At 40.8% G+C, this 21,887-nt stretch overlaps 1 protein-coding gene across 4 annotated transcripts in view; it reads left to right on the top strand.

Annotated features, from left to right (window-relative positions):
- Positions 1 to 960: 960 nt before the first annotated feature.
- cadm4 (cell adhesion molecule 4) overlaps positions 961 to 21,887 on the top strand; it is a 235,497-nt gene continuing 214,570 nt past the window's right edge. For 2 of the 4 annotated variants that reach the window (XM_014975274.2, XM_014975121.2), the window contains exon 1: positions 2,235 to 2,561. In XM_014975274.2, coding sequence (XP_014830760.1) covers positions 2,432 to 2,561 — 130 coding nt within the window. In that variant the 5' untranslated portion in view covers positions 2,235 to 2,431. Of the gene's footprint in view, positions 1,202 to 2,234; positions 2,562 to 21,887 lie in introns of those variants that run through there. The other 2 variants (XM_014975197.2, XM_014974978.2) reach the window with 2 other exon arrangements.

Here is a 21,887-nt window from a genome sequence, read left to right as displayed (position 1 = left end):
AGTTATTCTTTAGTTTTTTCTTCTGTTTTATTCCTAAGTTGTTTGTCACAACCATGATGTGTCAACTCCATAACTGACAATTTACAAAACTTTGATGAAATTTTGCGAAATAAAAGCTTAATTTTGGTAAACTGTAAAGATTTCATGGACCTGACGAGCTACAATATGGCCTCCTTCAGAATAACATCATATAAATTGAGGTAGTTTGGCATTTCGTCAACTCCGTCAGATGTCAACTCCGTCAGAGTTTTTCTGACTCTTTCAGTGAAATTGTTGTCAAATCTCACTTAATTGTGCAACTAATTCATTTTAATGTATTTTACATGAATTGCATTACTTCACATGTACCAAGTTTTTCATTTTACTCACTAGTTTGTCACCACCTTCAGTTCTGTGTCAACTCCGTCATGCACTGTCAACTCCATCAGATGGACTTTTTCTTGTTTTTTGTTTTAAATAATATTTATTTTATTTCTTGAGAAGCATTTGTCTGTAAATTGAGTAAAAATATCACTAATGGGGTATTTTAAAAATCATTTTAGATTTATTTTTGTCAGATGGTGATGACAAAGTTCTGGGTCAGGTCGATTAAAAATGTAATTTTTTTTTTAAAAAATTCGCAACTGGGAGCCTGTACCTTAGCATCTTCATATTTTCTAAACATTATTTGTCATATTTGCATACATAAGGTTGAGAAATAATTTAAAAAAATATGGGAAAATTAAAACCCATTTTGTCCCTATTCTCAAGAATAAATAATAACTACAAATAAAAGCATAAGCTAGTTTTACTGGGTCCTATTTTGACAATGAACCATTTATTCTGACATTTTTTAAACAGGCTGATTTAGCAATAGACATTATGTGGCTGTTACAATTCTGGTGTGAGTCCGTAAATAAGCCAAGAAGCGGCTCCGCCCCTATGCGGAAGTAGAGGAAACCTCCAACAAACCGCATTATAACGGCAGAGGTAGAGGAACTCAGTGCCTTACCTGAAACATATTTTGAATCATGTTTGCTTCATCAGCCAACACTGACAACATGCAAGAAAATTCTCCAACAAGTTGTAAATCAGGTCTAGGTTATTTGCGGGAAACAAGAGAAATCAACGATAAATCCCAAGTCTTTCGCCGCCAGAGGAATAATGAGGGTCACAGTCTCATTAGATGTGAGCGTGAACGCATTTTGCACATTCAAAACGGGTGAGTAATGACTTAAATAATACCAGCTTGTGAAAATCTGCCTGCAGGAAAATACTTAAAAGTAAACAACAGCATAAAAAGGTGCTTAAATGTAAATACCACAGTTACTTCAAGTATGTTTTCATGCTGCCATAGAGCTATCATTGGATTTTTCACATGAAATCAAACATAACTTCCTTCATTTCTTTTTTGATTTGTCTATCAATAAATGTCGTTTTGACAAAGCATTGGATGTTTACTACCAGTTACCTTAGATGAACATGTGACAGTTGCCATCTTTAACAGTTTGTTCAATTGGATATGAGGTCGGCTGCAGAAAGTGTTTCTATCATTCCATCTAATCAACTGCATTAAGTTAGAGAAAAATTCTGACCCATTCCTTGGGGAAATGTTATTGATACACTATCCATAACATTAGTTTGGCACATTCAGTTACTGTAAGGGACAGTGGTCACGGGTTGATGCAGAAATATAATTAGGTGTCAACAGCATACTGTATGATTTGTAAGAGATCTGTCATATAATCTGATCCTTATAACTTAACAGTGACCAAGAGTAGAGTCATGAGGACTCCCACATATAATCTTTGTTCGTTCAGATTTATAATTACCAATTTATGCAAATTATGCGCTCTGTATAGATACATGTTTCCTAATCTGTAGCCCAGTCGTAAAATATTTCCAATCAGCCTCAGACTTCCAGAAATAATTTAAACCTAGTTGTATTTTATTTTTTGGTTTTCAGGACATAGAAATTAATCATCAAATAATTTATTTGCATCAAAAAGAAAAAAAAAAGACTCGATAATTAATTACATTTGAGCAAATTGTTTTTAAAGGATACAACACTTTCCTGACCGATTTCCCTCCTATTTCCTTTAGCCAATATGTTTAAGCCCCAGCCCTCACTCATATTCGCAAACCGCTTCCCCCTATACCTGGCCCTGCGCGCTGTAATTGGTCGGAAAGACACGGGGCCCGCCCCGCTGGCAAGCTTTTCAAATATATTTACAATGTAAAACAACCGAGAAAAAACGGCAGAGCCATCATATTCGTAAGGAGAGAGCGAGGGAGAGAGAAAGTGTGCGCGTGTGACAGAGAGGAAGCGCTTCGTAAAACACACGCGCAGTTTCACGCGCGCTGTCAGACAGACACATCCAAACACAGCCACACGCGCGCGCTGTGGTGCACGGCCGCCCAGGGCTCTGTCGGAGTGTGAACCTGCGGGTTCATGACACTGATTTCTCCGGGGAAGAGGAATACTCAGGAAGATCAGAGAGGAATATCAACAATGGCTCTGAGCGTGTGGAACTACTGCGTCCCTCTCGCCATCATTATAGCCGCCTGCTTGGTGAACACCGGTAAGACTTGAGACGGAAGAGTGAGCGAGTGTGATGTGAATGGGGATGGAAGAGCCGTCAGTTTGTTGGGGGCGACTCAGTCAGCGGGCAAGTTTGCCCAAGTCCTCTCTGAGCTGAATTATGTTTCCAGCTGCTTTGGTTTATGAGGCAGCAAGTGGAGCGGGAAGGAGGAAAAGGAGCACGTGTATAAATCATAATGCTTAAAAATTCAGCACATGGTAATTATTGCTAGAGACGATTTTGCGCAATCCCGGGGTTTTATTTTAAGTGAGTCACTCTAGCTGCTGAGCTGGAAAGACCCTGGAACACCTCGATCAAGACAAAAGTGAAACCCGCGGGTTGTTGTGACTTTTCGCTCCCGCTGATGTATTTTCTGAATGGGTCTTCCCATGCTCCGATGACCCTGGTGCGTCACAGCATTTTGATTAGTCCTGTTTTTGTATGTGCACGGCAGGACTGGAGCCTGTGACATAAGTCTCCTGTGCATACTGCTCCGATTGAACACTCTGACAGCTACATGAGTGCAGATTCCCGCAGTGGATCAGACCCGTGTCAGATACAACGCTGAACAGAAGAGGAAGTGTTTGCTCTTCCTCTGATATCCCATAGAAGTGTATCTGAACAGACCTTTGATACGCCTCCTTATCAAATACAATAACATTTAACAGTCGTATTACAAACCCTCGCAGCGGCTCCCGCAGAGCACCTTATCTCGGGATGGTCCTGCACTGCTTCTTCAGGCTGATGGTACAAGTGCACGTTCTGCAAACACAGAAATTTGGATTCCAGAACAACTTTAGCCCCTAGCCATCTGCTCGGGAGGGAACAGAAGCACAAACTCATAACAAAGCCGTTTAAGTCCCACCCGTAACACATAAGTGGTCGTGAATGAGATGAAGTGATGCTCACAGATGTTGCTTTGCAGGGTTTTGTCTCCAGCGTTCTGAAGGCTGTTGAAGGGTTAAGTGATAGGTCAGGTATTACCTTTGTCACTGCCCCTGAAGTCATGATGTGTTTTGTTCCACACAAGAGGACCACATTGCTCCATTGCAAATTTCATGGTTGGACTGATAAGAGCCTTAGCATCGCCTGCATATTGATTTCCTCCCCAGAGAGTATTTTTGTGTGTCTCCTGTGGGATCAGGGCTGGCTGATTTATATGCATGAGCTGTAGGTGTTAGTATGTTAGTCTAAATGGAGTTCTGTGTTAGAGGTTTGTGTGTTTGTCTGAATGACGCTGGAAGCTGCTGCGTGTGCTGCTTACAGTGCAGGGTTTTGGCTAAGCTGCAGGCACCCTCAGCTGGGGGTTGCTCGCTGATCATTGTCATTAATCTAGCCTCTGACAGGAGCCGGGGGAGAAACATGAGGCTGGGGGGATTCATGAATGTTAAAGGCACAAGGTGGTAAAGATGACACTGCAAAGCTGTTTGTTTTGAAACTATTTCTGATAAAGAAAACAGCATTTGTTGTCCTTTGCCATTTTAAAGGGAATGTGGAAACTAATCAGGCTTTTCTTGGCCAGCACTATTTGTGATTTTCTTTGAGGTTTGACCTTACTGATTCAGCTTTTTTTTTTTTTTAACCTAAAATACTATAATATATGACATAAATCAGTTCAATGCAGAATCTTTCATAAACATTGTAGTTTTAATTGCAGCAAAAAAAGGAATTGCAAAATGGTTTGTAGTTTTGCATTTTTGATTGTTCCTTACCTTTGTCTGATTTTTGAAGCCAAACAAGCGCATACAAAAGCATTGATGCATTTATAAACCTCAATTATTCAGTTCTTTGTTTTGATTCATTTCACAGATGTCAATGTTTTCATATTCCAATCATCAATCAGACACAATAAAAGGCATATTGGCTAACTGATTGTTGTGTTGCTAGTTTTACCAGATGAAAGAAAACATGGATTGAAGTTGTTATTATGCAGAGATGTATGTGTGAAGGATTCTGTTGTGAAGACTTGTCCCTCCTTTTATAGAACAAGGGGCGATGGGGATGGAGAGAATGTGGGAGCAAGAAAGGCATAAGAGAGAAATGGTGGAAGAAGAAAGTCAGGCAGACTTCACAGTGTGTCTGACAGGCAGGCCTGAGGGACACACACATGCACACACACAGAGTCAGCGCTGTATGCTTGTGAAGGTGCAGGCTAAAACTTCCACGTACTGTAACAAATACTCCTAACTCCACCTCTGCTGCTTAATCACCACCCTCCATCACGCCCATTTTTGCACCCCATCCCCATTCCTCTCCTTTGCCTCCATTACCGCCCGCCTTATCACCATGCGCTTTAAATCACCTCCATTTGTTTATCCGAATGTGTGCAATGAGACCCATCCGTTTGAGCTTGTTCCCCATCATCCCGCTTGGACCTTGGCTTCGGCTCCAGTGGCTGAAAAATAGCAGCAGTTGGACGTAGTTGTAGGAGGAGATTTGAATACCAATTACAGTCGATCTAAGTGCATGTGTGCGTGTGTGTGGATGTGCTTGTGTGTTAGTGAGTGCACCCACAAACGCAGAGAAGCCACGCATAAATCAATGTCGCTCTGAGTCACAGAAGGGAAGCTTGGCACGTAAACAGACGCATCAAGGTAAATGCTGTATGTATACAACTAAAAGCATGCACACATGCATAGGTGCATAACAGATGTACACATTAGGGTTTCCTTTGAGCAGAGCAGTGTTGGTTATGTAAGAATTTGTCAGAACCCAAACTCTGCATTTGATGGTTGTCAGGCGTAGTTTGCCTTACGCAGGAGTTCAGAAACCCTTTTTAGTTTTTTTACATATTGCGCTGGGCTTGCTATTTCTGTGCCTTTCTTTGTTGCCTAATATGCTGAAAAAGCCTTCACCGTATGGAAAGATGTATCCTTTGATCCTAACCTTCAAGGATAATTCACTCCCCTCCTGCCCCCCCCCCCAAAAAAGGAGGAACTCTCATCGACAATTTAATTAAAATGAGCAAGATCTTGCATCTTTGCTCTCTGCCCTGCCATCTGCTGGTTCACGGTATAAATCAGTGCAAAATCAGATCTCCGTGTTGCTACGATGTTGTTTGTGTTCGATCCCCCTCTGATTCACTGTCTTTTGTAAGTCTAAATAATTGGACAACCGAAACTTGGCAGAGAGTGCTACCGCGCCTGTCGACAGGAGAGAGGAAGAAATGAGGATTTTTTTAAAGGTATGCTGCCTGCTGCTGTTGTGCACAGCCCTGTTTGATCAACTGATGCAGTCCTAAAGGGCCCTGACAGGGTGGCCCGCTATCTCAGCTGAGCAACTGCCTCAGCATAAGCTCCATAGACAAATTGTGTTTCTCCCGGGGAAAGCCACAACCAAAAGAGTTACAGAGCTTATTGTGGCTTGTTTTTATTCTCCTCTGGGCTTTTATGGGTCCATTACTCAGAAGGAGAAGTCTTTAAGCTCCAAGGTTTGCACAGGTGATGCATTTTATTCAACTTGACTACTCATTTCCTCCCACTGATCAGGCATAACATTATGACCACCCTTTTTGAATGACTGCTAACATGCTACCTGGCACTAAGACGTTAGCAGCAGTTCTGGAGTTTCCAAGTGAGTCCTCAATGGACGGTACTTGTTTTTACAGCTATCTAATGTTTTGTTCATTAGATATAGATCTGGGGAATTTGGAGTCCAAGCTGCAGCCTCAGACTTGTTGTTGTGCTCTTCAAATTGTTTATTGAAAAAGTTTTTTACCTTCTCAAAACAACCAACCAGAAATAATGGATTCTAATAATTTGTCACTCTTTGAGGGAATCATCTCACTGAACACACATGGTTCAAATACCAATTCCGAAGGCACATAAGGTGGAAAATGCCCCATGATCTGTTAGCAATTTGTAAAGCATCCAGTGTTTTCACTCTTACTCATCTGCGGCCTTGCAGCCCTAACACAACAAACTGTGATGCGCTGTTTAGTCTAACAGCCAACCTTACCTTTAGTAATTGATCTCTTTGATTGTACTACAGGGATTAATCTTTGCTACCTAAGTCCATCAGTGGCTACCAATGACCCTGCTGTTTGTTCAAAACTGTTCCTTCCTTGGACCACATTTGATAAAAATCAATGACGGCTGTTCAAGTCTGCAACTTAAATTTGATTCACACTTAAGCTGCAAAAATAAGTGCTTTATACTTGACTTTCACTCATGCTCTGAATACTTGTGATCTCACTCAGATTGGAGGCGTGGGGCTAGGGTCTCATGAACAGTCTTTATCTCATGTAATCAGCAATGAAAGAAAACTGGTGTATGTATATCATGTGAGGAAATAATATGGTCCCCTCTGAGTTTACCGTGTATAAATGACTGACTGTCATGCTAATGTTACACAGACGGGTTTTCTGGAATATGTTTTGACACCAAGTACAAGTAAAAAGAGTTTATTAAATCTTTCAAGTTTTTTGGAGTTTTATTTAATGCTGCAATCGAGCCATACACAAATTGGCCTGCAATTTCAAGTCAATTTCTTGAGCTGGGGGAAAAAAAGTTAGGTATATTTTAGGTATGGCCTCAAAGTTGTGAACTTGAATTGGACTTGGAGCGTAAAACTTGAGGACTTAGCTCAGAATTGTGGTGAAAGATTAAAGACTTAACTTAAATGTTCCCACTGAACTCTTGAGACTTGACTTGAACTTGGCCCCCATAGATTTTAGATCGGACTTGGTCTTTAAAATCATTTACTCATTAAATTGAGCCGAAACTGGTCACTGCCCAGCTGGAGGGGCTTCAGTTTTGGACATGGTCTCACCCAATTTACTGGCCATCACAATTTGCTGCTTGCCAACCTGTTGAAAATCCTTAGACTTTCCAGTTATGTCTGCTTCTAACACAAGTGTCATAGCAAATCATCAGAATTCACTGGATTTACTCTATGTTATGCCTAATAACTGTGTAGCTTCTTGTTTTAAACATCTGCCTTTTCACTCAGTCAAGAAGCTACTCTAGTACCGTAGCCTGGTCTTGATGGGATTTAATGTTTTTGCTTTGATTTTAATAGAGAAGGGAAATTAGACCTGACATGTCCTTTTGAGCCCACACATCACACATCCCTTTTCACATCCTATTTACTGGAATGTGCTTTGGTTTGGGCTTCGCCTTTAGGGATAGGTTCTTGCAAACTGAAAACACAAAGCACAATGACTAAAAGGGTCACACAAAGACACCAAATGGTAATCGAATCCTTATATCTCATTTGACCATTTTTTTTTAATTGTCCATTAGTTAAACTTTCTGTCAATCTAATCAGGGCAAATGCTAATGTAGAAACACTCTTTATGGCGGCCACCTCATCTCCTTCCCATTACTATTCCCCAGATAGTGCTGCCCATGATTATCATAATGGTGATCTATGTCGTCCTTACGTGTCGCTTTCTGAGAACAACTGGCATTCCACCAACTTTGGTGCGCAAGTTTTTTTCGATGCAGAGTAGGACACCAAGGACATCTCCGTTTGCTGGCATCTGAAGCCTGCCAATCAATCTGGTGCTCTTAGGTTCATCTGATCTGATTGGCTTTCATGTAAAAAAAGCAAAAGCCCCAGCTGGGTGAATCTCTCACTGTGCTGTGACCCAGCGTCCCCTGAGCCAGCAGCTTTTCTCCAGCAGCTGACCCTTCTCTGTGTACATTTGTCTTTGCCTTGGGACTGTGAAATCAGTAAATAGCAGTTGTCCCGGTATAACTTCTTGGTGCAACACTCAGAGACAGCTGCTAAGTATTCTTTCTGCCAGGACACAAGGTGTACTTCTGTCAAGGCAGTCAGTACTGAATAATGGTGTAGTGAGAGGGGCTTCTGCATCTGAAAAAAAACATGAAAATATTATCACCACCGGGTGAGCATTATTCACTATTAATATTGAGTTTCCCATGACTGGGAGTAAATGTTTATATCTCCTCTTTTGGGCTTGTTTAACACCCTCCCTTGCTGCTGTGACACCTGTCTCCACAGCTCCCAGGGCGCGGTGCTAACGTGGTTAGACAGCGGGCTCCAGTAACGCCAGTAACCAAGGTGATTATCCTCACTCAAGCGGTGCAACAGAGTCCTCGCTAGCTGTGATTGGGCCAAAGAGGCTGATTGAGCTGAAAAGGGCAAGTGCCTAAAATTGAAGAGCTAGAAGCTGTGTACTTTGCCAGAGCAAAAGGCTAATGCGCATCCCATCTGGAAGACTTAATGTAGAGACAAGAGGAGGGACGGATGGCTGGTAATGAGGTGCTCATTCGGTGGTAAGGAGGATCAGAGATGGGCTTAAACTTCAGCCTGGGTGCAGAAACTCCACAAGAGACCACATTTTCCTCCACCACCTTGGGAGGTCGGTGTGTCTGGTGGAGGCTGGGTGATGAAGAGTGACCAGGATTAGCTGGGGCACTGAGGAGCTGATGGGGTCACAGAGGGAGAGTGAAGGCGTCACAGGGAGAGAGGGAGCGATGTCTGCAGCCATGGCTGCACACTGTATCAAAAAAAGAGAAAGAAAACAGCAAGAGGGGAAGGGAAAGCACCAGGGGCATGTGTCATAGACCAGTGGAGCAGAGGAGAAAGTCAGGTTGAGAGGAGTCCAGCAAACGAGAGAATGATTGCAGGATTTCTGTGCTAAAATAAAGGAGTGTTTAAAAAAAAAAACAAAAGGAAAGAAGGCAACCTCTGTGGTGCAGGATGACTGATTCCTAGGGCCAAAAAAGGTGAGGAGGGAAAGGAGAGGGACGTTAGGAGAAGAGGGTAAAGATCAGGAAATACAGGGTGCTGGTGTCAGGGAGGGAGCTCACAAACAGAGAGATGGATGGCAATATTCAAAGATAAAGATGAAGAAAGGGCAAGCACTGTGTAGGTGACCACACCTGAGGGACAAGTTGTCATGATCGATGAGGTCACAGTGTATACATGCCCTCTTACACCTACACACAATACACACATACACCAAGACCCAGCCAAACAAGTGCTGAGAATGTTACACACAGACTCTTATGTCCAGCCCTCCTACTTTCACCCATCCTACATGGAGAATTGGACACCCACACACGCACTGGGCTATTCATCTGCCTGCCGTTTAGAATCCTCCTTCATATCATCACCATTAATAGGTTTGCTTTGATGAGATTGTCGGATGCTGAAAATTGCCAGTGAAAGCGCCGCTCTATCTTCTGGGAAATCAGATGGAGATTTTCAGAGCGCGGAGACAACAATGCCAGAGAGGACTCCGATGAGTTTTCTGTCTAAGAAAACCCTTAAAATGTCTCTCCCATGAGTGGCAAATTCATTGTAGTTATTACCATGTCTAGCTTAGCTACTGTTGTGACATTTTCCTTACTCTTTTTTTCACTCAAACATAATCAAACCTTGATTATATTAGCAACTGTTTATATACTCTAGCAGCGCTCAAAGATGCTTTCTAGCTGAAAAAGAATGCATTAAGTAAGTAAAAGATTAAAACATATTAGCTCTTCAAATGCCATGCAAACACAATTTTGTGTTTGTGCTTTCAAAAATATCACTCTTATCACTGCAATAGATACAACTGATAGCAGCGATAGCTGGCAGATAAACATTAGATTTCCCACTTTATTTTGGACAGAGGGTAAGTGGCTTTTGACAAAACTCTCAAAACACTGTTGATTGCCTAGTTTTTTATAAAAACAGCAGAACCTAATTGAAATCATTCTCATGTTTTGGAAACCTTTTAATATGTCCTTTTAAACTTAAATAAACACACACTGGTTGCTTTTTGGGGGGTGAGGAGGAGAGAATAAACATAGTGTTGAAATAATGCTTCAACGAACAATTGTTGAAGAACTTTTCATCTTTCTGCAGCATCGGTCTGTTTGGGTTGTAGTCTATCAGGATGACGCATTTACGTAGACACTGTGCTGTTCATATCCATCCACAAATTTTCAATTGGATTAATGATAATTTTCTTTTCTTTTTTTTACCATTACACAATTTCCCATAAAAGCTCTGTGGACTTTAGCATGTCTGCCACTTCATCACAACCACAACTAAATATTGGATCCACTTCTCACTTCATTTTTGTACTGATATTGGGATGATGGCTGAGATTCTATAAGCTGAGCAGTTTAAGCCCAGGCATGAATATTACTTAGGGTTACTGTCACAGATACTTCACAGTGATTATCTGGTAGGGCTGTTGTAAACGAATATTTTAGTAATCGAGTAATCTATCGATTATTCTTACGATTAATCGAGTAATCGGATAAAAAAAATTATAAAATGAAATATTGGTAAATCTGGCATAATACAGGTGTTACTATCAGATATCAATATCAGTCCAATTTTTCATATTTGAGCATCCCTAACAGTTGCTTTTTTTGTAGTTTAGAAAACTAACCTGTAACAATAATAGCTCACTTTCTAAGTTAACCAGAAGTTATAGAAAAATCTGAAATTATATTGAATTTAATAACAAAGAGGCAGGCTCACAAATATGCTTATAAAAAATGTCTACAATCCAGCTTTTAGTTTATGTATTCATCTTCAGTGAGTTTAATAGATTAATTAAACTCACCTTGCCACCTAACCTGTCACGCTTTGGGTTTGAAAATACGGGAAATGCCGCCTGGAGTGGGAGGAGAGGGCGAATGAACGAACGTAAGATGGGGTGGAGGGGAGGAAATAGACCAGCGGACTGACGAACCGTTAGACCGGGGGACGAACACGGGGGAAGCAATACGGGATATTTACGACACCTTCACTGGTCACACTCAGAAACTCATCTACCAGCCATGTACGATGCGCTCCGCCACCCGTTTCTTCAGACCGGGATATGAAATTTATTGTGCGGTTCGTCGGTAAAGCTACATTTACACGGTAAGCATCAGCTACTCAGCCGCCCGCCCTGTTCAGTCTATCCGCTCACCTCAGCGCTCTTCCCGCCGTTCGCTTTCAACCAGCAGCCCCGGAGGAGAAATGCTGCCGTACTCCAGGCATCCCCCCAGTCATTTTAAGGATGCTTATTGGTTCCGCTAAAAAGTCGGGCATTATCATCAATCAATAAAATCTCCACGGGCCAATCTTGAAGATTGGACTTTATGCCGCTGAGACTTAGCTTTTGTCAACAACTCAGAGGCGGAAGTGAGAGCTCCGCGCAACGCAAATGAAGTCCCGGCCGGAACACGGTGCGCTAACTAATAAAACATAAATTAACGAAGCTTCGAGGCAGGTAAATTTTCCTCGAGGAATTTTAGTAATCGAGGTACTCGAATCATTCGAGGAATCGTTTCAGCCCTATTATCTGGTAGAAATTCATGCAGCTTGAAAATGATTTCCTAGCCTTTATCTGACCATTTACACTGTTCTCTGAGGACTAACTACAAAATGTCAGGAAAAGTATTCTAGAAAACATTCTTTTTGAGTAAAAAGTTGTGCAGCCTCATTACTTTTGTTTCCCCTTCCCTTTAATATTTAAGTATCACTTGTGTTTACTTGGTCTAAATGTTTACTTTACAAAAACCTGTCGTCTTTTACAGGGGTGTGAGATTTTTTAGATCCATTATACTTTGCTAATACCCTTCTACTCTTTACGCTGCCTGCTTTTCTCCTCAACTCTTCCTTGGGCCGTAGACAAGATCCTCAATATCAGGGGTATTAAGCTTTGATCCACTTCATTAGCAAACCGTAAACAACCCCTAATTAGAGGCAATTAATTTAGAGCGTATGAAAACAATCCTCAAAAAAGGTTCCTCCCAAACACCTTGTTCCCATGTGCTTGCAGGGTGGTGGGAGTCTGAAAAAGATAGACAAAGATTTAAAAATGAGAGTGTAAAAAAAGCCTGCTGTTGTACTTAATCTGCTGGTGCAAGATTTACCGCAAAGATCCGCTGGGCTCTTTTAAGATTCATAAGGTCGTCAAGTGAGGGTTTGCTTTAAGCTAAACACAAGTTGGACTGCTGTGTGGCTGCCTGCAGTGAAGGGAAAGAGGAAAAAGAAAGTAGCTCTACCAAATTGGATTGGTGCTGCAATTGTTTCTGCACACATTGTTACAGTTGGTGAGGCCGTTTAAGAAGTGGCCTGGCACCAACAACCTTGAGGAGAGCTTTCACTGGATTCATTTTCTATGGAGCAGTTCAAGGAGCTTTCAAGTGCATGACTGCTGATTCACCTGATGGCTGTTAACAGGTCCGGCCCACTCACCTGACCTTCCATAAACCATCAGCGGCAGATTGAAGTGGTGCTCGAGTCACATCCACAGATGTGTTCCTATCTCCGTGTCCATCTGGCGGACGAATAATGTTATCACCAGCTACAGAAGGACCATGCCTTTCCTTTCTGGCCATTGCTGCAGATGAGTGGAACAGGCAAACAATCTATGATACAGAGTGAGTTTGACAGAGACCTTGGGCATTGGACGCAGTTGCAGAGGAAACTGTAGTTCATAGCAACTGCTTCCCACTAGGCTATCCTGGCGAACTGAGCTGTGAAGCAGCTTGGATCGGCCAGTGGGGTTCTGTTGATCGCTCCACAAGTCATTTTTAGCTTTCGTCAACTCCGTAGGCATGGGCAGCAAGTGTTTTCTGTGTCTGCAATAGAGATCCTAGAGTCTTGAGAGCGAGAGAGTACACACAGCACGAAGCCGTCGCCTCCTGACTGCATATACAGTAACATAGTTTATTGCTAGAGAAACTAATAAAAGAAAGCTGTAGGGGGAATGTGCTTTCATTCTTGATTATTTTCTCTCTTCCCAAAGGCCATGATGGCTACCATCTATCCCTTTTTTTCCATCCAAGTCGCTCTGCCCACTGTTTTAGTCAGCGGGATTCCAGGCTGTACTACTGCCCATCTAAAGCAATTCACAAATTTACTTTCCTTTTTTTGGGGGGGATGTTTTAATGTTGCAAAATAAATGAAAGTTATGAATTTAACATATATAGCATAATATAGATATAAAAAAAGCTTGCTGTGTATTTTCATTATGCTAAGAAGTATATTACAATACACTGTTTGCATAAACTTGAACTGGATAAATCTGATTATATTAGGCCCCTGTGAAGCTGGGAGACTTTGATATATGTGGCTTGCTGTCTCGATTTGAAAAGATGAAAGCTCAACAATCTGTGAGCAGAAGGTATGCTTGAGTCTGCAGAAACGACCAGAAGGCAAAGTTAATTTCTGCGTGCCAGGACTAACTGACATAAAATGAGGAAGCATCTCGCATCTAACTACTGTTTTACTGTTTCGGGTCTAAATGTAGAGAAAAGACTTTTTCTTTTTTAAAGATTTTTTTGGCTCCAGTGGCCTTTATTTGACAGGAAAGTGGGCAATGAGAGAAGGGGGAAGACATGCAGCATGCCGGGAATCGAACCTGCGACAGCCGTGTCGAGGACCAGGGCCTCCATACGTGGGCCGTGCCCAACCCCTGCGCCACCACAGCACAACCCAGAGAGAAAAGACTTTTTAACAAATTTACTACTTTACATAAGAAAAAATGAATTGTAAAGTGTAATTAGTGAATATATAATGAGAGATGAACCAGTCAGAGATTGTGTGGCCAGTTTCCAAACACTAATGTTGTAAAGCTCTAATCTGCCGATGACAATTTTAGTTTATTCTACAAATACCCATAGAACTTAAATTAGTATCCCACATTTATACAGCACTTTAAACATAACACGGCTAACCAAAGCAAATTCTGCTGTCTACTGAAAGTTCTACATTTTCTGTATTTTGGACACTGCAAATGTATTTGCACTAAAATTATCTATAATCTGGAGAAAAATGCTGGCGACACTTTTACAGTACAATCATCTGAACAGAAGTATTTGTGAATTAAATTAATTGCAAATCCAATTTAAGTCAAATATTTGCAGTCTATTTTTGTTAGCTAGGGAGTTTTACAGTGGCTGGCAAATATATGCACAGTATTACTTGTGAATTCAACAATAACTCAGCCTTGTTTATAGTGGAAATTAATTTGGTTTGAGGTCTTCAAAAAAAATCAATATGAACTTGTGGGAAAAACTTTAAACAATCGTAAACCTTTGGTAACTAAAAATTAAGTTAATCCCAGATGATTAAAATTTCCAAATGGGGCCAATGGCTTGCATTTGTACAGATTTTGAAATTCAGGTCTGCTTGTGTTCCATCACAATCAGTGAACTGTGCTTCCTTTCCTTTTGACAGAATGCGGTGTGCTTTGTATGTGTAACGCTAGCTTACTAGTTTTCTTTTCAGCTTTCCAGTTGATAGTACAGAGAACCAGGCAGACACACCCAGCCTGAAAACCATATTCACAAAAGCACAAGGCCTGGGCCACTGGTTGTGCCCTTTGATCTCAAGTAAAACCCGTTTTTACACCTAGTTACTGTTTACCTTCTCTAATATTTTTCTTATTCTTAACAGTTTTTTTTTCTTAGCTTCTTCTTCTTTGATCCTTCTTCCCCAGCTCTCCTGCAGTGTGAAGCCTGTTCAAGGGCCTCAGCAGTGACTTGGTGTCTTTTTGTTTTTGCTCACCATGATCACATAAAAGCTTTTATTTCCATCTCTCCAGCCCCTCCCTCTGCGGCTGTATTTCTTCGCCTAACTCTGTTGGTGTCTAAGTACAAATGCCCATGGCCACGCACGACACTCTGAGCTCCAGGTGCATGTGTCCGCATGCATCTGCTCCAACTGTTCCTAATAGTTAGCAATGACAGGCAAGCTCAGTGATGGTTGGAAAGGCGCGTTTTGGTGAAGGGGAAAAAGGACTTTTCTTTGCCAAGATAGCTTGCTGATGGATATTTTGGCAGTCTTTCCCCCTGCCTCCCTGCTGCTTGCACCCCATCTATGTCTTCTCTTCCTCCTTCCTCCTACCTCTCACACTGTCGCTGCAGGCTAAAGGGATGGCGGAGCCAGGTGTGAATAGATAGAAAGTGAGATGAAGAGGGAGAAAGAGGAAAAAGAGAGACAGAGGATTGACGGGACCCAGGTGGCCAGCTTTTGAACGCCTGTGTTTCCGCTTTCCTTTTCTCATTTGCATTGGCAAAATGGTTTTTTCCTTTCATCTGGCACTTTATATTTCCCCTCACTTTTCTTACATTTACACAGACCCCAACAAATCATTTCCAATATGTTTTTTTTTGTCTCTCATCTTCTTTTTCCACTGTTCCCATTTCTCAAAATAACTTAAACTTCCACTTCCTTATTGTGTTCCTGTAACTTTTTGCTTTCTCACTTAGTCAAAATGCTTGTTTCCCTTTTTTTATTTTTTAACTCCACCTCCAGATGCACCTTCTCTGAGGATCCCTTTTGCTCTGGGCTTGCTGAACTCTGCATTTTACACGGCGGAGCAATATTCTAGCGGTTTGAAGCTTATTTTTAGTGTACATGCCCTTCAGACACCTTGCAGTCCCCTCAGCCATCTCCCACTCCCCCTTCTCTTCCTCCCGTGACTGTCTTTTACAACCTCATCTCTTCCAGCCCTCCTCTTCTGCTTCTTTTATGTCTCCAAAAGTCTGCAAATAACTTTTTCCCCTACCATTAGGAGGAAAAGAGAGTTTAACTCCTCAGTGTTTGATCATGCCTATCAGGCTCCTCATCTCTCACACAACCAACATGCACACATCATCATTTTTGTCTTGCCTACTCTACTTTTTTCATCGCTCAGCGGCTGACACATCCATCATACTTCAGAATTCACTTGTGCTACTTGGCTTGTTCTTGGCACATTGTCTGTTTTACAGGTGTGACTGGTTTTCTGTATTTGTGCACCGTGCCTTGCAGTTCGTTGCCTTATAACAACAAACCTTAATTTATTTTACTGGGATTTCATGTATAGGAGAGTAACAAAAAGTTTTGCGTAATTGTGAAGTAAAAAGAAAATGATATATGCATTTGAAACTTTTCAACAAATCAAAATCTTACAAATGCATATGTACTTAAACCCCTTTGAAGTTCACCTGTTTGTCATTCAAAGCACCCAAAACTGCTCTCAATGACAAAATCTCATGATGAAAATTGTGTCCTCTGGTTCGCCAGGAGATGTCCTTCCTCCCCTTTTGACACCAGGCCTGAGTTAAAATCTTTGAGCAACGTGTGATGTGCTGTGTGATTGGTCAAACGTTTGTAGCACGATTCATGCAGAAATGCACTCGGACAGTAATGCCGATATTTCGCTTCAAATAGACCATTTCTACCATCCGGTCTTTGTATCGACATCATGAATGCTTTGGAGGAATATTTATCAGACACGTTGAAGAATTATGTAGTCCTGTACCATTCTTTGCAAAATGTCTAAAAAGATGTCACATGGCTAAAAATATCTGGTGCTCTCTCCACGATCATTTCATTATAGTAACATTAAGGATGCAGGGACAGGGAAGGGAGCCCAGCATGACGTATACTGAAGCACAGACCACCTGGAAGTCCCCAGGTGGTCTGCGAATTCAAAGGTGTATGCAAATACAAAAGTCCTGCTACCACAAGATTCTGTGTCAACTGTTTGACTTCTAGTGAAGTATGACAGAATCTCTACTCTAATACCCCTAAATATAATCAAGTGCAATCTGGCTGCTAGTATGCATTACTTCAACAGTGCTGGGGAAGCTTTCAATTCAATACCGTTTATTTGTATAGCACCAATTCACAACAAGAGTTGTCTCGAGGCACAAAAAGAAAAAAAAAATAATAATTTTGATACAATTATACATATATTCCAAATGTTCCTTGTTATCAAGCAGTACAATAAGCTCAATTAGTTGCTCAAAAAAGTTTAACAATATTCTGTTCAAGGAAACCCAGCAGTTTCCATCCAGTTATCAAGGGCATTTTACTTTCTAGCAGAACAATGGCCCAGAGCATACAGATCAAACCTGCTTCATATGTTGGAATGCTGCAGACAAAGTCCAGACCAAAATTCAAGTCATTACCAGTGGTTGTACTTGAAAATTGATGTTCACAGATGAAAAATTCCAGGTTTGCAAAACCTTTACTGACATCCTGTAAAACACCTGCAGCTGTAACTGCTGTGAAGGCCGTATATTACATGATTTGGGTGGTTCTTGACCCCCCTAAATTGCATTCACACCCAGAACACATTGAAGTGCTATGCATAGTCTGGAGTTTCTTCCCATACAGGGACCCATCACTTCCTACATAGGGTACGTTGATTAGCTCTGCACAGTAAAGGTAAACTCAGTCACGCATTCCAACACACGGGGAAAAAATGCCATCAGACTCCCTCAGAATTCCTGAATTGAGTTATGTAGCCTGCCAGTCAACTCTCTTCTCCCTTGTGTACCAACACACACACATCCAGAGTCTTTGGACACACACACACACACACACTCACATCCGCCCTTCTGATGGTGCATATTTGGCATAGGGAAGGGACTCAATTACGGTGAAGGTGAAAGAAGCAATAAACACGGCACAGATACAGTGAAGCGCGTTCAGCAGCAGTGCAGTCAATCACAGCACCAGGTAGGTAGCTGCTGCTGCTTTGCTCATCCAGCTGTGAAGTGATGGGAATGGTCAGGGGTGGGCGGATAGATAGAGGTGGGCTTTGGGAGGAGTTTGTGTGTGTGGGAGTAAGGGTGGGCACAAACCGCAACCTTGTGATCCTCCCCAAAAATTATTTGGCTCCAACCAACTTACACTGACCTGCCACTGAGAGGATGGAGAGGTGAGATGAGTGCATTGTGTCTCAACAAGCATTTTCATTTTTTCCCTTGTAATCCGTTTCCATATATTTTATACAAACACACTTCTGACCATCGTTGGTGTTGCAGATACATGGTTTGGAGAATCCACATAGCATCAGCATAATGAGAGCAAATGACACCATTATGCATCCGCATCCCTTTTCATTCTGGTTTATGTGGGATTTTGTGCAGCTGATATGGCAGCCGTAATCACTCGTGCCAGTTTTATCTGAACATCAGAAAATGCTCTGTCAAACAGGATCTTATGTTGTTAGTTCATGGCATTGTTTATAATACAAAAAGCAGGTGGTAAATTGCTGCTCTGCTGTACACACCAACCTTGTGTTTTTATCTATATTTATGTCTTTGTTTCTTCCTTATAAACTGCATAATTTAATGTGATAATTAACATGCTGGACAGGTGTGTATTGTTGTTTAATGCTGCTATATTTATGACAGACACTCAGAGTGTTGAGCTTTCAGGAGAAACTCCTTTTTGATAATATGGTATTAGTGAGCATCAAGCAGTAGGAATCCACCACAAAAAAAAAAAACAATATAATGTGTACATTGTGTTGCAAGTAGGGTAGCACAATATTGGGAACACATACAACATTTAATTTGTTATTGGGATTTTGTGTGATAGAGAAAAATAAATAGTACAAATTTGTGAAGAGAGAGGACGATGGTGAAAGGTTTAAAAATGCTACACAGATAAAAATCTGAATATTACGACATGATTCGTATCAAGTGAATGTTTTGTCAAACCATCTGCCTTTTGCTCTATCCATCATTTCATCGCAAAACAAGTTCTTTGCTCATGATCTTCCAGCTGAAACTATGCAATGAAGGTTCGAAAAAAGTTGGCCTCATCAGATCAGAGCACCTTCTTCCACATGTTGAAAACCTTCCTGTGTTTGAATGATACAACATTATTGTAATATAAATGTGCACAATAATATTATTGCAAAGGACCAATTGCAATGATTTTCGGGGAACAATTGTTGGGTGTTACATTTTAATTGTCTTATACAACATGTTGCATCTGGTGTCACTACAGTACATGCCCACACCTGATGCAGATTAAAATCTAGATGTACCACAACTGGTCTTAATGCTTGTCCAGAAAGCAGTGCTGCACATACAGCCATTAATTGGTTTGTGGGTTGCTAGGTTGCAAACTGTAAAATTAATGTCTAACAGTGTATAGCATGCAGGAGGTTGTCTGTGCAAATGCTATTTGCCAGAGACTGTGGTAAACTGGATAACATTATAGAAACGGGAAAAATAAAATGAAAAATGAGTAAATTGGAATTATTCATTTATGGGTAAACTGGTTACAAAAAAATGTGATCTGAGGTAACAAAATGGGAAGGCAGCAAGTGATTTTGGTTGAAAAATGTGAGAAAAGGTTTGGCCAGTTGAGAATTGGCATTTAACCTTTTTTGTATGTCTTTAGGCTGTAAGACAAGCCTGGTGAATGATGGGAAAATTCAAAACAGGCACGCAGGGAAATTCATACTCCCCAGCCAACCACCATTTTAAACCCTGTGCCAACACCAGCTATTGTATTATTATACAACCTGTCATGTCATCATGGAGATAATGAATTATGTGCATGCATAAATTTAAAAAGCTAATCAGTGAGGCAAATGTTGCACTTGCAGACTGAGCCTATGCCTGGAAACTTGACACCAGAATGCAAACAAAAATGTACGAAAAATAGAAATAAAACAAGAACCCAATATACATAAAAAAACACACAAAAAAGAAATGTATGACTGAATTCAGAAAATTTTCTGTTTGGTATCAAAAAGCAGTGTTTTTACCAAACTGCACACACCAAAAAGATTCTGTGGGATCAATATCCACTAGCAGAATGTGAAAAAGATATCCATCTAGACTTGAACTGATATTCATGAGCAGTTATTGAGTTTTTTTCTCTCTGTCTTTTTCAGGCTTTTTCGGTAAGTCTTTGCTGAAAGTTTTCTTTTTGCTTATTCCAGTAGAGATATAGGTTGTCCTGGAGGGGTTATATTTAAATTGATAGAAACATTTCAGTTTCCAAGAATGCTTTTCTCTTTGTGCTGAATTCCAAACTTTGTTGCAAAGTTTCAGCTGAAAGATCATAAGCGAAGAATTGTGTTGTTGGTGGTGCTAGAGTTTGAGGCCCTCTCTACAGGATGAAATATGTCAACTAACTCACTCCTAGCCGGTTGTGAATGATACGTGTCCTTTCAGGCCTTCATCACACCGCAGTCCAGCCTTTTCAAATTTGTTAGCAAAACCCCACAATGTAGCTCCATCGCAGTGCTCAAAGTGTGTGGAAAAAGTAATCACTCATACTGGATAATTTCCTGTAGTTTTTAGGTGGTCAGTTCATCTTACAGTATTGAAGAGCCCAGACATGAGAGGAAAGCACATCAGGAGCCATACAGTGTGTTGTCACCTTACACACATCACTTAACACTTTCAACACATATTCAACATGTTGTACTGAATTGTGCCAAAACTTAAAATAATAGACTTGATCTGTGGATAATTGTTTTAACAGAATTATCAACCATTTTAAATTGAAAAACATAGAAAAGGACAACAAGGGGAATCAGCCGCCAATCTGACACTTCTGGTGTGGACTGATATGGATTTTTTTATTTTATTTTTTTTTTTTTTATTTATGTCTTACAAAGCTGTTTTATGTTGCCCTTTATCTTCCATAACACCTCTGCTTGTAATATTCTGCTCTTCGTTTCTTTCATCCATGTATTGGCAGCAACATTTTCATTCACCACTGTAATGCCAGGATGGAGACCAAATCTCTTTGTCATGCTGTCAAGCTTGGAACAAAACATTGCAAACTTGGGACAAAGTGTCTTCAGCTTTGCTAATACCACAATTAGACCTGAAATGTTGCTTGTAGTTTCCGACTTTTACTCAGTATTGATCTTTGACTTTTGTTGACCTTGTTTTAGAGTTAAAATTTGAAGACGTTCTTTGCTGCTTTGCATTTTGCTTTGTACAGCTGACATACTACAACCAAGCTTTTAACTTCTGTTGTACAACTATACAGTGCCTTGGCTCAATAGTCATCACTAAAGTCAGAACCTCAGTAACCTGATATCCAGCATGTATGAGGAAAATATGTGTACAGCATTCTACCAGTTACACAGTCACTGCATTGGAGTGACTCCTTAATAATGTGGCTGTTCAGGTCTGTTTGGTATTATATTCAAAGCTTTTTAAATTACTGTCATTAAAACCCTGCGGCTTTCTGCATGTGCTGTGTCTTTGTTAATTTACTTGTTGGAAATGGAGGTAAGAATTTTATTTCTGCATTTCTTGTATGTTGTTGACTGATGAAGGACTAGTGATAATCTCAGGTGGTAAATGTTATTAATTTAGCTAATAGTTATTCAGATCTTTTCAAATGAATAAGCTTTTTTCTTTTGCTCAGTGTAATATGGACATTGTTTGTCATTATTATGATCAAAAATACCAAAACACAGAGCCAAGTTTACTTCCCAACACTAGTCCCTGTTGCAGGTGTAACTCAGCCTGGGCATACGTGTTCTGGTGTTTGTGGTGTTTTGCAGCCTTAGGCGTGTTCCCGAAGTGTCAATGGAAACTCTGTGGAAAGGTAGTCAAAATCTACAATAAAAAAGATCTAGACGGATGACAAATTTCA

This window comes from Poecilia mexicana, unplaced genomic scaffold (assembly GCF_051168715.1).
Source record: "Poecilia mexicana isolate PSO_F unplaced genomic scaffold, ASM5116871v1 scaffold_16, whole genome shotgun sequence".
NCBI classification, from domain to species: domain Eukaryota; kingdom Metazoa; phylum Chordata; class Actinopteri; order Cyprinodontiformes; family Poeciliidae; genus Poecilia; species Poecilia mexicana.
The sequence above is the reverse complement of the archived record's forward strand: the minus strand, read 5'-3'. Positions and strand labels throughout refer to the sequence as shown.